Source organism: Salmo salar, chromosome ssa10 (genome assembly GCF_905237065.1).
Source record: "Salmo salar chromosome ssa10, Ssal_v3.1, whole genome shotgun sequence".
Lineage (NCBI taxonomy): Eukaryota > Metazoa > Chordata > Actinopteri > Salmoniformes > Salmonidae > Salmo > Salmo salar.
The window spans coordinates 20966747-20983709 of NC_059451.1; the positions used below are offsets into that span (position 1 = coordinate 20966747).

Genomic DNA, 16963 nt, shown 5'->3' on the forward strand with positions numbered 1-16963 from the left:
GTTTAATCCATTTTAGAATAAGGCTGTAACGTAAAACAATGTGGAAAAAGTCAAGTGGTCTGAATACTTTCCGAAGGAACTGTATTTCCTATTATCGGTATACCATTTTTTAAAAGACAGAATTGTGATATTGTTCTTATTGATTATAGCTAACATTGTCCACAGAGCAAATGATCTCTATGTAACACAATTGAAAGCTGAAAAGTGCTAAAGTGGTTCTACATTATTTGAAATATTTATATGAAAAATGATGTATTACTTATGTCCATATAATAATTTAAAATGATGCAAAACCAATTCGAAATGTGGTATGCCTACTTTACAATCACAATAACATTATCAGAAGATGCATGGTGCAGTTACATCTGTTGCACTCTGGTGAGGGGACGTCTCACGTAGAACACTGTCCGTTCCAGCATTTTAACTGGCTGAGACCATTGCCTATCCCAGCAGCATAACTCAGTGGGTTAGGCCAAAATATTTATAAAGAGGGGAACAACATCACTAACAACACATTCATTCACTTAAGAGAGAGAACTCTGCGAACTTCTCCATTGGCAAGTTCAAAATATTTGAAACCATTTGCAAAAGGACAAACACATTTTTTTGCAAGTTTTGCCAGAACTTTTATTTTAGAACTTTATATTTTCTTGTCACCATGGGTTTTTTGACTACTCTTTTCGGTGTGACACTTGTTGCTTTGTGTCAAATCTTTGGAAGATACCATGTAAATGGTGAGTAAAGCTTTTCAAATGTATTTTCTAATAAATTATGTTTTATACATTATGATTAATTATTAAAGTTTTTCTATAAAAAGAATAGTCTAACTTTAATAGTTTATGTTTAAACGTTATTCAAAGTTTTGTATCATTCAAAATTGATAGTAAAAAAATGTAGAATGAAAATAAACCAACTAGAGCCATAGTTTTGCTCGCTTGATACTGAGAATTCTATATTTACAGAGTGCAGGTGCACATTGGTGTTACTACAGCTTAATAATAATGTATGTATCATCACTGGTTGGAATTAATATACAGAACTGCATATTTCTGGATTCCAAAGTAATTTTAATGTCTCATTTTGGCTACTTTAGTATATTTTATATATTATTTTTTAAACAATATGAGAGATGTGTAAGTGATGAGTTCTAAAACCTATAAACAAAACTATGACAGTGCAACAGCAGGTCTCTATTCTCCTGTCTGAATTGGTGGATTAAAATGCTGGTAAAGTGTATTGTGTGTGGAGAGAGAGGTCAGCCAGGTCTGGCTATGACTGGTCTGGTCCATTCAGCCCACTTTGATGTAGAGTACACAGAGTCCTGAATATTGTACAAGTGGGCTCTGGCTCTGAAGTCAACTGAAGTGGGCTATTTGTATTTCCAGGAGGCCATTGTATACATTCAATTATAAACTGGGTGATTCGAGCACTGAATGCTGATTGGCTGACAGCCGTGGTATATCAGACCGTATACCACGGGTATGACAAAAATTTATTTTTAAGGCTCTAATTACGTTGGTAACCAGTTTATAATAGCAATAAGGCACCTCTGTCTGGGGTTTGTGATAAATATATATTTACATTTTTTGGGTTTGTTACTTTTACCCATTTTTCTCCCCAATTTCGTGGTATCCAGTCTTGTCTCATTGCTGCAGCTGCTGTTCGGAATTGGGAGAGGCAAATATCGAGAGCTGTGCGTCCTCCGAAACATAACCCGCACTGGTTCTTGACACAATGCTCACTTAACCCGGAAGCAGCCGCACCAATGTGTCGGAGGAAACACCGTGTACCTGGCGACTGTGTCAGCATGCACTGCACCCGGCCCACCACAGGAGTCACTAGTGTGCGATGGGACAAGGACATCCCTGGCGGCCAAACCCTCCCCTAACCCGGACTACCCTGAGCCAATTGTGCGCCGCCCAATGGGTCTCCCGATCGCGGCCAGCTGCGACAGAGCCTGGACTCGAACCCAGGATCTCTAGTGGCACAGCTAGCACTGTGATGCAGTGCTTTAGACCACTGCGCCACTTGGGAGGCCTGGGGTTTGTGATGGCCAATATACCACGGTTAAGGGCTGTATCCAGACACTCCACGTTGCATTGTGCAGAAAAACGACCTTTAGCCATGGTATATTGGCCATATACCACACCTTATCGGGCCTTATTGCTTAAGTATGTCTACTTTAAGTATGTCAATCATGTGAACTCATGTATGTCAAGTATGTAGAAAAAATCCAACTAGACGTGTTATTGTGTTTGTTGTGGTGTGTTCAGCGGGGATGTGCTGGCTGCAGCAGAGCCAGGAGCAGCGCTGTGACATGGTGCTGATGCGTGGGGTCAGCAGGGAGGAATGCTGCGCCGGGGGCCGTCTAGACACGGCCTGGTCCAACACCAGTCTGCCCATCAACGAGGTCAGCCTGCTGGGCTTCCTGGGAATCGTGTCCTGCAAACTCTGCAAAGGTAACAGCACACTACAGTTCCCACAATGACCTGCTGTGAACCAACTGTGTCAAAATGACAACATCAGTCAACCCTATCATCATTGAGGGTGTTATGCTTTTTCTCAAACTATTTGACTTAAAAGTAGATGCTGATTTATTTTGATTATGATTCCCTACTATCACAATCCTTGACGCTTTATCATTTTATTGCAAGCCACCATCCCAGGCAGTGTCCTAAAGGTACTTCAGACAAGTTAGGATTGGTTTAAGCTTCTTCATATGGTCCCCCTTGTTGTCAGCCTCTGACAAAGAAGTGACAAAATGCAAGATTGGGTGCAGGTCTTTGTCATTGTGGGAAAATGTAGTCACTGAGAAGCAGTGGCCGATCTGAAATCAGCAACAGCTGCTCACGTGTAGCATCAAAACCTCCTTACCTTTGTGTTCCTCTCTAAAAAAAATTCATACTGCCACATTTCATTTAGATGTGTTGGAGCCTATTTGGATGAATAAGAGATAGATCATATTTAATACATGGAAACATAACTGACAATGAATAAAGCAAAGAAGTTTAGGGGCCACATTTGAGTATAGCTCCAAATGGCAGCTCATTTGGCCATAGCCAGACCACCTGTCTTCTTCTTGGGATTACTTTGATCCATATGGAATTTCCAAGCTAAGTTGATTTCCAGAGGTCTCTTATAAGTTTTTTGAAAACTTAGCTGTGGATCTGGGCCAGGTGTTCCATCTAACTCTGTCCAGCTGTTTTGAGTCGCTTCCACTATTGGCCAGGTATTCAGGTTCACTCAAGGATATTTATGCCTGTTTTTAGAAACTAAGGCACCTGAACATGTGCATGTGTTCTCTGGCCAGGGTATAGTGGATTATTTTAAGCCATGTGAGGATGATTAGGCTGAAGCCTTGAGCAGCTACCAAATACCAATTGAATCATAGATTCAAAATGCGGTAGCATCCCTGCCAACTAGGGAATGATGGATCATGGTTTCTTCTTTCAATGGAGAATAAGGCTATTCCAGCATGCTGTTTATTACCAAAACGGTATGAGCCAAATCAACAGCAGCATTAGAATGACATGTCAGCATAAGGAAACGACGAAATGTTCTCATTAATAACATGATTCTTCAATGATAAGTGAATGAACTCAAGTGATCCAGAATGAGAAGCAGACAAGTTATAAAAGACACGCTACAAAATTAAATCATTTAGATGCATTTGTATCTCTCTATCGAGAGGCTGTTCTACCACAATGGAATTGTTCAGTAATATATCTCCTCAAAGTTGCAGTGCAAATGAATGACATTGAAAAAATTGAATAAATTGGAAATAACCTTCCTCCTCCTCCCTCCTCTAATTCACTCTGCATGAATTATTTCCCAATGCTGGCTGGGACACAGGCCTGGTTGCCTCCCCTCAGAGAAAAAAAAACACATTCCTGTTTACCACAGGAGAAATGTCTGCCACATGCCCAGATGTCTGTTCCTCATAATGTGGAGCACTATTTGGATCATTAGTCCAACTGAAAGAACAAAACTACAGCATCAATGTACATGTGATACTGTGGGGAAGTGCTGTTCTATTATCATACTGTAGCACTCCCTGTCAGACTCAGACTGAACCTCCACAGTTGGTCCTCTTGGGGCTACTGATTTCCAGTGGTTCAAAGCATTCCTGGGTGTTGACTAGAACTCCATAACTGGCCTATCTTTCAATCTGCATTGATTTGTGAAAATGTATAAAATCATAACCGGCTGCCAGTAAACCCAGACCAAAACATAACAGAAAAAGGGAACTGCTTGGATTCCCTGGAAGGGAGGGGGACAAATCTAATACTTGTGTGAGAAACCCAGAGGTAGCAGAGTTGGCCTCTTTGGAGATGGAGAATAACAGGATATTAAAGCAAGTGCTCGCAGAGAAAGGAAATAAAGTCCTGCTTTTTTACAGGATCTCAGGGATCAGGGCCGAACATCACTCTGTATCAGGATCAAACGGGTCCCGAGAAGCCTGTTGAAAGTGGCGATGGTATCTGTGTTGTTTTAGGGTTACAGTACTAGGAGACTTCCTATTGACCTGGCTAGGCCTTGGACAGTCTACTAGTGTCCGTTTAGCCTGCGTTTCCTCCTGCCACATCTGTCAGCCTGTAAAACCCAGTGACAGGCCTTTGAACTGGCTCGGTCTGCTCGAACACCCCTCCATCCATCTATGAGACTTAGCCCATTGCAGGGATCCATTCCACTGTCATGGAAACAGGCACAACCTCAGACACATTCCTACAGACTAGACATCCTCGAGCATGACCATAAACAAAATATGTGTTTATTGCAAATGTTTTGCTGGATGAATCATGCTGCGGTGAAGACAACATTTTTCATCCATTTTATTCTGTTCTGTGGAGAATGAATCTTGAGCATCAGATGATCTTGATGACAGACCATTGAATGTAAGTTAAAGCTTTGACAATAATACTGACTTTCTACTCTATGTTGGGCAGAGACCTGTGATGGTGTGAACTGCGGCCCAGGGAAGGTGTGTAAGATGATGTTTGGACGTCCTCAGTGTGTGTGTTCTCCTGACTGCACTAACATCTCCATAAAGCATGCTGTGTGTGGGAGCGATGGGAAGTCCTACCGTGATGAGTGTGCTCTGCTGATGGCCCGCTGTAAGGGCCACCCTGATCTGGAGGTCATGTACCAGGGAGAATGCAAAAGTGAGGACACCTGTGCTTCAAACGACTTATCTTGCATATGTCAGCAGTTTGGTTATTTCAAGTACTCATTGTGCTACTGAAGCAATATTACACACAATATCGGATACAAATATGTGTCCATGTTCTGTCCAGAGTCGTGCTCCAACGTGGTGTGCCCGGGTACCCACACCTGTGTGACGGACCAGACTAACAGTGCCCACTGTGTCATGTGCCGCATGACCCCTTGCCCAATACCGCTGAAGTCTGAGGTGCCTATCTGTGGCAACGACAACATCACCTACCCCAGTGCCTGCCACCTCCGCAGAGCCACCTGCTTCCTGGGGCGCTCCATAGGAGTGCGTCACTATGGAAACTGCTCTAGTAAGTCCCCTTCACCTTTCCTGATCTGTCAACACAGCCTAAGTATAGAAATGAATAAACAACCTAAATTAATTTTCTAATGACTTTAGATATTTAGTACTTTGCATTGATTTGGCATGTGTTGGCTGTGCTTTATCTTTTTGTCCTGGGTTCTCTCTCTCAGGTGTTCCGAGGAACACTCTGGATTTGGAGGGCAGTGAGGAGAATTCACTCTAGAGGGACAGTTCTGGTGTGGTCCACCTGGTACTACAGTCCACCTGGTACAAAGATTTCCAAGAGATCACCTTCGATAGGTGAACCAGTGTTGTCCCGCTGTTCACTCCCCAAGCTCTGATTGATGTTGATCTCTTTTTTACAGTCACCTATCCCTTCCATCTCTACCACCTGTACATAGAATGACGATACATTTGATGTGGGAGAACCTACTGGAAGAAACCATTTTTATTCCAAAAGGAAACCAATACTGTATTTGTTGATGCATGCAATGTATGTTAAATGGGATGATTTGCTCGTAAAACTGTGGAAACAGATGAAAGGCATATATCTTAAAAAATAAATATGTAGTCGACTTTGAGTAGAGGAAGATATGTGTATATTGTAAATAAATACCACTACTATTTATTGGAGAAGGTATCAAATCTGTTATATTTATGTTTTTACTCTGTATACAAATCCATATATCCATAGGTCAGCTTTTACAAAAAAAATGTATTTATTGTATTTTGTTTTTAGATGTACATGTATTTCAATGGTCACTGACATTCTTTTATTTCAGAGAGTTGTTTTTATTTTTGTGTATTTTCATATCCCTAAATGAAGTGCATTAGTCCCCTAAAAGCAACATGGCAAGCAACCTCAATTTGTTTGGTTACTGGATACCACATTTAGTATATGTCAATCATGTGAAGTCATGTATGTCAAGTATGTTTCGGTCTTGTTTGGAGGTGAGGGAAGTCTCAGCCAAAACAAAGTATACAGCATGTCTCCTCTTGCTCTGCCTGCACAGAGTATGATACTGTTTACGCTGGAGCCCAATCAAAACTCTGAGCCACCCGCTGATTACTGAAATTAAAAGTTTAGTTCTGTCTGCAGCAGTTTTATTAGGCTGTTTGTTCGACACCAAGCCTTTACAATACCTTCACTGTTGAAGTCTTGGCTTTGTTTATTTCATATGTTTGTAGGTCCTACGAGTTCAATATAATGCCATTCGGGTTGTTGAATACACCATAACAGTGGAACTGAAAAAATTGACAAATGTTGTTAGCCTTATCAAATTGAGAACAGAATCAAATTTGTCTGGGAATGCCAAATGACCTCAAGTTAACTCACCGGATCCCCAGACTATGCAGCTGAATTTATCTGTTCAATGTTGAAATACTGTCTACCATTTGAACCAAATGGGCAGATAGCTATTTGCAAATAAGTTATCGTAATGTGAATGAATAGTGCTGCCCATTTATCTAGATGATTTCATTGATTTTGGGATAACAACAAAAAAAATACATACTGTTGTTGAACAATTAAAAGTAGTTTATTGTAAATACAACTCCATTTCATGTACATGTACCAGTGTACCTACTGTGAAATTTAAATGATAAATGTATCTTCTTATTTTTGTATTTTTGTACTCTCAACATAAACTATAGTATTTGTCATGATGCCTCTTTCATTTCTGGTGCGACTTCAACCGTCATTAAATTCAGCACAAAGGAGTAACACCTGTTACACAAGTCAGAATTGTCTCATTGGCAATGACAAGGAGTGGAATGTTAGCTAAAGAAAATGGTACATAGGCTATGGTCTCTCTGGTTTAGTGTATAATTCCAGACAGACTTTGTCCTACCCTCTGTTACCCTCTATCATACAATATATCACTTACAGTACAGACACTGCATGCACAGTAATTGCCATTCTATATGTAATGCTAACATGCCCTTCGTCAGTCTAAAAATACACACAATAGTAAAGAAATGTATCAATGGCAGTCATTTCAAGCCTCATGTGGCTGCGTGACAAGCTTATATGCACAGCATCTATCACTTACTGCCAAAAGGAGGTCGCGTTCCTGATTATGAACTGTGGTGAACTGTCCACGTTAACTACCCTCACAGAAGAGCAACAGGTGGGCTAGAGTGATGGACGGCTTTTACTATGCTGCAGTCTCTGTGCGTGCAATGGCCCTGGCGCCTGACAGCCCACTGACAGGCCTCAGAGGAGAGGAGACCAGAGGAGAGGGGCGGTGGAGCATCAAAGCAGGGGGACAGGCCCCCGTTTCCTGTCCCTGTGGAGCCTCCTCTGGAGGAGAGGAGGTGGGTGAGGTGAGAGACAGAGGGCCACTGACTGACTCACTTTTCTGTATGAAATACCTTCCTTGTTTTCCTTACTCTGACTGAGAACCACTCCTGGACTGACTGGGCCAGCATCTGGTTTAACTTTGGGAGATGTTTATATTCTGATCCAAGCACCCTTTTATTACATTGGGAAAGGACTTAAATGTTTGCTCGAACGGGCAATAACAATGCTATCGAAAAGTGGTTGTTTTTCTGATATGCATGCATCTTATTTCTTGTTCTACAATTTCTCTACTGTAAATTATGTTCTTTTCTTTTCTGTTTTCTAATGAAATGATACGGTATCAGATGACATAGCGGGAAGAATGTGTGACGCTGCTAACCCATTCCATTTAGCCTAGGTTACTGAGTTCTGGTACAAACTTTAATGGCCTGATGATCTTGTCATCAGCAACCAAGACCTGACCTCAATGTGATCCAATGGCATGCACCACTCAATAATGCCAGCTCAGTTTTTCACATAGTGATAATTGGCATATAAAAGTATATTACACAGGCTATTCTATATTACAGTGAAGTACCAAAGGGCCTAAAATTGAAGGAATTTGAAGTAAAGTTTAATTATGGAGAACGCATGGGGAAATGTAAACACTTTAAGGCGGTGGTTCCCAGACCGTTAACTACCCTCATGTGACCCATCTAAAGCCGTTTCAATTGTCTTGTGACCCACCCAATAAACAAACCAATGTTTCTGGCACCAATCTAGACTAAACTGTGACCTAAAGGAATATCTGTGACCAAACAGTAGAACAGAAAACACATTTATTGTCAATTAGTTGAAAATGAAATGTTTTTCAGCCTTCCCCAACACCTGAGATACCAGAGGAGGCTGGTGGGAGGAGATATAGAAGGACGGGCAATGGCTGGATTGGAATTAATGGAACGGTATCAAACACATCTAACATATGAAAACCACAATTCCATTCCAGCCATTACAATGAGCCTGTCCTCCTATAGCTCTTCCCACCAGCTTCCACTGCCAGACACACACACACATGTCGAGAGGCACAGGGTCAGCAGCAGTACAGTGCCCCTGGATGGAGAGCAATGTGGGGGGTTAAGTGTCTTGCTCAAGGGCACATGGCAGGAAATGGTACATGGGATCAGAGACCAGCAGCCTTGCAGCTGCCAGTTCACGTTCATTCCCATTTTTGTGTTGCCCGGCCCGGGGCTTGTGATTCGTAGCACACCATGATCACATTGTAACGAGTGTCGTACGGAGTAGACCAAGGCGCAGCAGGTTGAGTGCTCATCTTAACTTTTATTGAACACTTAACAAAACAAGAAAACAAACGAACGCACAGTATTGCAGGCTACGCACAGCTATGCAAAAACAACTTCCCACAAACGACAGGTGAAAAAAGGGCTACCTAAATATGACTCCCAATCAGCAACAACGATGTACAGCTGTTCCTGATTGAGAGCCATACCAGGCCAACACAAAGAAATATACAACATAGAAAAACCATAGAAATACAAAACATAGAACAAAACCCCAAAACCCCGACAACACAAAACAAACACACCCCTGCCACGCCCTGACCAAACTACAATGACAAATAACCCCTTATACTGGTCAGGACGTGACACACATGCTCCACAGAGCAATCTGTTTTCTACACATAAGGGGGCTGTTCTGAAGGCCACTTCCTGAATGGAGGGAGTGGGACTGCGTGTGTAATCCTGCTGTAGATGATGTGTCATGCAAATCCGTGGGTTTTCCCAGAACACACTGCTCTGTTGCTCTGAATCTAACAGATACACATGGCACAAATCCCTCTGTCAGGAGCTCCAAGTGAAATGTTTAGACTTTCAAACAAACACTTGTAGCAACTACGTGTACACATTCAAGTTTGAGAGCTGTTGGGTCCATCCATTTTGATCATACACAAGTCCTCATAGCTCTCTCTCCATGCCTATTTTTGTCTATTTTTCGTCGTCATGGTGCGTCATTTCCTACAGTCAACTGACAACTTCCAGTAACTTACGCCCAATAGTTTGATCGGCATAGACGTCTTGACAAAAACATGCTGGGGCTCTCAAAGAGACCACCCACTCTCCACATCACACCACTTGATTTTAAACAGCCCCAACCCCACAGCTGAAACTAATTAATATACAGTGCCTTCGGAAAGTATTCAGACCCCTTGACTTTTTCCACATTTTGTTACATACAGCCCTATTCTAAAATGTATTCAATAAAAAAGATTCCTCAGCAATCTACACAGAATACCCCATAATGACAAAGCAAAAACAGGTTTTTAGACATTTTTACGTAAGTATTCAGACCCTTTGCAATGAGACTCGAAATTGAGCTCAGGTGCATCCTGTTTCCATTAATCATCCTTGAGATGTTTCTACAACTTGATTGGAGTCCACCTGTGGTAAATTCAATTGATTGGACATGATTTGGAAAGGCACACACCTGTCTATATAAGGTCTCACAGTTGACAGTGCATGTCAGAGTAAAAACCAAGCCATGAGGTTGAAGGAATTGTCTGTACAGCTCCGAGACAGGATTGTGTCGAGGCACAATTTCTGCAGCATTAAAGGTCCCCAAAAACACAGTGACCTTCATCATTCTTAAGCGGAACAAGTTCGGAACCATCAAGACTCTTCCTAGGCTGGCCAAACTGAGCAATCGAGGGAGAAGGGCCTTGGTCAGGGAGGGGACCAAGAGCCCGATGGTCACTCTGACAGAGCTCTAGAGTTCCTCTGTGGAGATGGGAGAACCTTTCAGAAAGACAACCATCTCTGCAGCACTCCACCAATCAGGCCTTTATGATAGAGTGGCCAGACGGAAGCCACTCCTCAGTAAAAGGCACATGACAGCCCGCTTGGAGTTTGCCAAAAGGCACCTAAAAACTCTCAGACAATGAGAAACAAGATTCTCTGGTCTGATGAAACCAAAATTGCTCTTTAGCCTGAATGCCAAGCGTCACGTCTGGAGGAAACCTGGCACCATCCCTACAGTGAAGCATGGTAGTGGGAGCATCATGCACTGGGGATGTTTTTCAGCGCCAGGGACTGGGAGACTAGTCAGGATCGAGGAAAAGATGAATGGAGAAAAGTACAGAGAGATCCTTGATGAAAACCTGTTCCAGAGCGCTCAGGACCTCAGACTGGGGCGAATGTTCACCTTCCAACAGAACAACAACCCTAAGCACAGAGCTAAGGCAATGCAGAAGAGGCTTCAGGACAAGTCTCTGAATGTCCTTGAGTGGCCCAGCCAGAGCCTGGACTTGAACCCGATCGAACATCTCTGGAGAGACCTGAAAATAGCTGTGCAACAACGCTCCCCATCCAACCTGACAGAGCTTGAGATGATCTGCAGGGAAGAATGGGAGAAACTCCCCAAATACAGGTGTGCCAAGCTTGTAGCATCATCTTGATGCTGTAATCGCTGCCAAAGGTGCTTCAACAAAGTATTGAGTAAAGGGTCTGAATACTTGTGTAAATGTGATATTTCAGTTTTCTACTTCAAGTACTGCAAGATATGTATCCATTTGACTCCATCATTACGTTGTCAACATAAACTTGTCATCCACTGTGCCACCACTAGGCTAACATATCACTCCACCTGCACCATTAAACACCAGCAGTGCCCTGTTAGCAATTGAGGGCCATGCTTTCAATTGCGGGGGGTTAATCAGACCATCAAGACAAGAGATCAACAGATTTGGGAAGTTGCGCAAAAAGTTAATTGTCCCCAATTATGCAACTTTTATTTTCCTGGATGTGTCTACTGGGACAGCCTGACCCCTGACTGTGTCTGTGTGTGGTCTGATTGAGTCAGTGGAGACGGCAGCTGGATTTGCTGGAGTGTGATATCATTTTCATACAGATTCTTAGCAAAATATTACAGCTGTGACAAACAACCATTTAATTGTTTGGTCTATGAATGGGATTGGATTATTGTTGATTGACCCTCTGCACCCTGTGATGACAAGGTCACTGATTGAACCCAGGTGTGGGCACAGGTTGAATGCGTCACTGGGGGAAGTTATGTTACCCAAAGTCAACTTACGCAACTGAGTAGATGTTGTTTCTTACACCATCAGCATCATCACTGACATACATTCGGTGGGGTAATTTAGGCACAGGCAGTAACTATTTTATAAATGTTGGCTCAAGAGAGGGCCAAAATGCCTGCCTATTTGTCATAGTTGGTTGTATTCGTTCACAGAAGTCATGCATAACCTTTTGACAAGTGCACATTCAGCAGCGTAAATCAACGTTTCGAAGATACAAGCAAACGGTGACAATTTATATCAACTTGATAGATTAACAACAAGGACACAACTAGATAGCAAAAGTAACTGCAGAGAATTCCCTTCTCATCAGAAGGGAACAATGTACCCCCAGTGAACTCCTGTGGCCATATGGAATCTATTTCCTCTGACTATTACACACATCTCAGCAACAGACTTATGGTGAGGGAGTTCTAGACTGGAGGACTGCCTGCCTGCCTGCTTGCCTCTGCCCTGATAACATCTGTCCCGGCTCAGTGCAGGAGCGTGTCGACAATAACAGTCTGACGCACAAGCCCCACTATGTATCTCCTCCACCATCTACAGTACCGGTCAAAAGTTTGGACACACCTAATCATTGAAGTGTTTTTCTTTATTTTTACTATTTTCTACATTGTGGAATAATAGTGAAGAAATCAAAACTATGAAATAAACATATGGAATCATGTAGTAACCAAAAAAGTGTTAAACAAATCAAAATATATTTTAGATGTCAGATTCTTCAAAGTAGCCACCCTTTACCTTGATGACAGCTTTGCACACATATGTATTAGTTCATAGGTTTGATGTCTTCACTATTATTCCACATTGTAGAAAATAGTAAAAATAAAGAAAAACCCTTGAATGTGTAGGTGAGTCCAAACTTTTGACTGGTACTATATATTGTTGTTGCTCTTTTGGTAATTGTATTGTTTTCACCGCACTCAGCCTTTTGACACATATGCTGTGTCTAACACAATGGAAAAAATAAAGTTCTTAAATGGTTCTTCCTCAGCACTTGAAGTTCCTTGGAGAACTCGTTGCCCAGTAAGGAACCTTGATATGGCATCTACGGTTCTTCAGAATTCTAAAAGGTCTTTGAAATGTATGGAAGCCAGCAGATGTGTCCCTTTCATAGCACATAGCAAATTGGCCAGTGTTAAGGAGTGTTTATTTTTCCATGTAACCTTTCTAGTGTTGATTCAGGAGTTAAATTAACACCGTAAAGAGTTAAATCAACACTCTTTGTTGTAAAATAACCCCAGTGTTAATATATTAATAACCAGAGTTCAACCAAAACCACGCCCATCATTATCAGATTTCCCTGCATGCGCTATTGCAGGTAGATTTTTTGAATTGTTTGTTTCAATATCAGTGGCAATTTTAGTATGTAAATCTTGGTGGGGCAAACAAAAAAATAAAAAATAGATGCATGCCAGCAAAGCCACTACACAACACAACACTGAACAATACATTAATTGCACTATAACGGTGACAAGCGATGCCCACAAACTGTTAGGGCCTACATAAAGCTGTTCCGACAGCGGAGCTTTCTTTTCAGCACCATGGAGTGTATTTCAAAATATATATATATTTAACATTTATTTAACTAGGCAAGTCAGTTAAGAACAAATTATTTTTTACAATGACGGTCTACCCCCGGCCAAACCCTAACCCCGGACGATGCTGGGCCAATTGTGCGCCACCCTATGGGACTCCCAATCACGGCCGGTTGTGATACAGCCTGGAATCAAACCAGGGTCTGTAGTGACACCTCTAGCACTGAGATGCAGTGCCTTAGACCGCTGCACCACTCGGGAGCTGCTGTATCATTACTCCCGCTACACCAGGCTATCAGTGGAGCCTCATCTTGCAGCGAAAAAGTTCATTCAGCCTCATTTACTGCCTTTTTAAAAACCATAGCTGATATGGCTGACTTGCTTAAATAAATATGGTTTCTACTGACTCCTTGTGGATTTGTGTAACTGGATAAAAAACATATTCTCCTTCAATAATAATGAATGTCGACATGAGTTTTGACTCTTGAACAATACACAAACATTATTACATTTATGTTCAGTAGATTCATAATGTCTGTTCTTATATCATTAACACTAAGCTCTAATTATAAGTAAGTGCAAGAAAACGAGCTGCGAAGAGGTAGGCCTTCGTTCAGCACCTTCAAAATGGACACAGACAGAGATTCAGGTAGGTGTTAGTACAGATAAATTTAGCAGATGCTGAGGTGTTAATTTTACTCTTCTTTAAGTAACCAGAGAGAGAGAGAGAGAGAGAGAGAGAGAGAGAGAGACGCGGTTAGCCTACCATTTGAAGTATTTTATTAGGCCTATGTGGTCTAAAAAGGAAGGAAAATACAATCACAAGGATCCACTTTATAGAGAATAGGCCTATACCGAAGCACAGACAGCGCATTGCGCAAACAAAACAATCATCCCAATATCAACTGGAATTACATGGGTCTATTACTGAACTTTCACTGGAAAACATGGTTACAGACCCAACAACTTTATAATATCACCTCCTCGTGGAGAAAAGCCCCACCTGCCCTGAATGACGGGTTGCCACTGTTCAATATATATATGTTTATCCATGTACATTGATTGATTAATTAGTCTTATTCTTCACAAATATAAATAGCATCATTTTTTATAAACTAGTCCAATCTGACGGCGTTTAGACTGGTATCCCAATTCTGATATTTTTTCCACTAATTGGTCTTTTGACCAATCATATCAGATCTTTTCACATCAGCTCTTCTACAGAGCTGATCTGATTGGTCAAAAGACTAATTAGTGAAAAAAAGATCAGAATTGATCTGCCTGTCTAAATGCAGTGTAAATTAGTTGGACTTATTGCACCCGTTACTGAAATGGTTATTCCAGTTTAGAAGCTTTAGGTAGTCTCATATCTTAGTCTTCCCAACCATGGCAGTCATTCTGAATGCAGGTTGAGGGTGAATATCCAAACTCTGGCTGGATTCCAATAGGAATTACACTTCACTTTGCAAGCCAACATAATGTGACTTGCAGGCCCGATGTGGCCTGAAACCTATGAGTTTCAGGCCACTGAATATGGGTAAAACTAGGCCCTCATATAAGGCTGTATTAAATATTGTAAGTAAAGTATTGTCTTAAATAATTGTATTTTAATGATGACATATTCACCTAGGATATAATGGTGAAGGCCACAGAACTGAAAATGAATGCCTGCAAAAGCCATGTCTCTGTCACTAGCAAACACAGTCATGGGTGGTACTGCTAACTATAAAATTCACTCGAAAAGGCACCCTGGAAAATATGCAAATAGGGATCTGAATCTGTCTGCTGTGGCCCTCTGCCACCGTTCCTCACCATGGTGACTTGGTTCCGAGATTAGGGATGGAGGCACACTTTGTGTTCACACTCATGTCTTAGACATGTCCAGGGAAGACTGTAATAATGTGTTAGTGAAGCAATGGGTCATAAAGTCACTCTCGAACTACCATGATATCAAGATCTCTTGGGTATTGCAAGAGCATGTGCAGAGAGTGACTAAGATCACATTTACTATGACAGAGGAGATTGGATTTTTGTTGCTAATTGTGCACACATGTTATTGCAGACCACACTGACGTCTATATTTCCTTAGCTGTATAATGATGTAATCGCCAAAGCTAATGGACTATTGCAGTGCAGCCAGTGTGTATGACACAGAGTCTAGTCACACAATGGAAAACACTGGATGAGCTGAGCAAAGAGAAGATCTCATGGCCTGGAATTAGTTTGGCAGACAATCCACACTGCCTAACGTGTGTTTAAGTGGCACTTTAATTTATGTGTTGAGGAGTTTTATGTCTGTCTTGACTTGTTGGGCATAACTCTTTCCTTAACTACTGACATATTTTAACTCTGGGACTCACTTCTGGGATTTTACAGTGTGATGCTCAGCTCTTGTGACGCATGGCTTCCGCCAGCATGTGTAGGAGAGGGATCTTGTTCAGTGGGAGCAGAAATAAGTGACGCATGCATGACTAAGAGGCCCAGTAAATGTGTTACTGCTGTGTGTCTAGGTACTCGGGGGCCGAGCGGAACTGTGCAGGGCATTACCTGATGGAGTGTCTGGAACAACTCTATGGGGTGACAGTCGTCCTACCAGCATGCCCGGGACAATGGCTGCCTATACACAAAATATTTTTCTGTTCCTCTGACTGTACCACCAGGGGTAGGCGATGCTGTTCCTAAAGGACACTTCGGTCTGGTGATTTCTGTTACCATCTGTACTTAGATAAATTGCATAGAAACACACATAAAGTACATTGCTGCCCTATGTGCCTTCAGAAAGAATTGAAACCACTTTACTTTTTCCACATTTTGATACGTTACAGCATTATTCTAAAATGGATTAAAGAAATAAAAATCCACAGCAATCTACACAGAACACCCCATAATGACAAAGCAAAAACAGGTTTTTAGACATTTTGGCAAATGTATTAAAATTAAAAACTGAAAACCATTAATTACATAGAGTTGAAGTCAGAAGTTTATATACACCTTAGCCAAATACATTTAAACTCAGTTTTTCACAATTCCTGACATTTAATCCTAGTAAAAATTCCCTGTTTTAGGTCAGTTAGGATCACGACTTTATTTTAAGAATGTGAAATGTCAGAAAAATAGTAGAGAGAATTATTTATTTCAGCTTTTATTTCTTTCATCACATTCCCAGGGGGTCAGAAGTTTGCATACACTCAATTAGTATTTGGTAGCATTGCCTTTAAATTGTTTAACTTGGGGCAAATGTTTCGGGTAGCCTTCCACAAGCTTCCCACAATAAGTTTGGTGAATTTTGGCCCATTCCTCCTGACAGAGCTGGAGTCAGGTTTGTAGGCCTCCTTGGTCGCACACACTTTTTCAGTTCTGCCCACAAATGTTCTATAGGATTGAGGTCAGGGCTTTGTGATGGCCACTCCAATACCTTGACTTTGTTGTCCTTAAGCCATTTTGCCACAACTGTGGAAGTATGCTTGGGGTTATTGTCCATTTGGAAGACCCATTTGGAAGATCCAAGCTTTAACTTCTTG

General features: G+C 41.7%; 1 protein-coding gene across 1 annotated transcript; it reads left to right on the forward strand.

Annotated features, from left to right (window-relative positions):
• Positions 1-447: 447 nt before the first annotated feature.
• On the forward strand, positions 448-7177 carry fstl3 (follistatin-like 3 (secreted glycoprotein)). Its single transcript, XM_014216321.2, has 5 exons — positions 448-734; positions 2274-2459; positions 4947-5162; positions 5295-5522; positions 5686-7177. Exons 1-5 carry the CDS (start codon positions 659-661, stop codon positions 5736-5738), a joined length of 759 nt encoding a protein of 252 aa, XP_014071796.1. The 5' UTR covers positions 448-658; the 3' UTR covers positions 5739-7177.
• Positions 7178-16963: the final 9786 nt, after the last annotated feature.

Coding starts and splice junctions, on each gene's coding strand:
- fstl3 (XM_014216321.2), top strand. CDS start 659: ATGGGTTTTTTGACTACTCTTTTCGGTGTGACACTTGTTGCTTTGTGT. Junction 2,460..4,946: donor GTCCTGCAAACTCTGCAAAG/GTAACAGCACAC, acceptor TATGTTGGGCAG/AGACCTGTGATGGTGTGAAC. Junction 5,163..5,294: donor GTACCAGGGAGAATGCAAAA/GTGAGGACACCT, acceptor TGTTCTGTCCAG/AGTCGTGCTCCAACGTGGTG.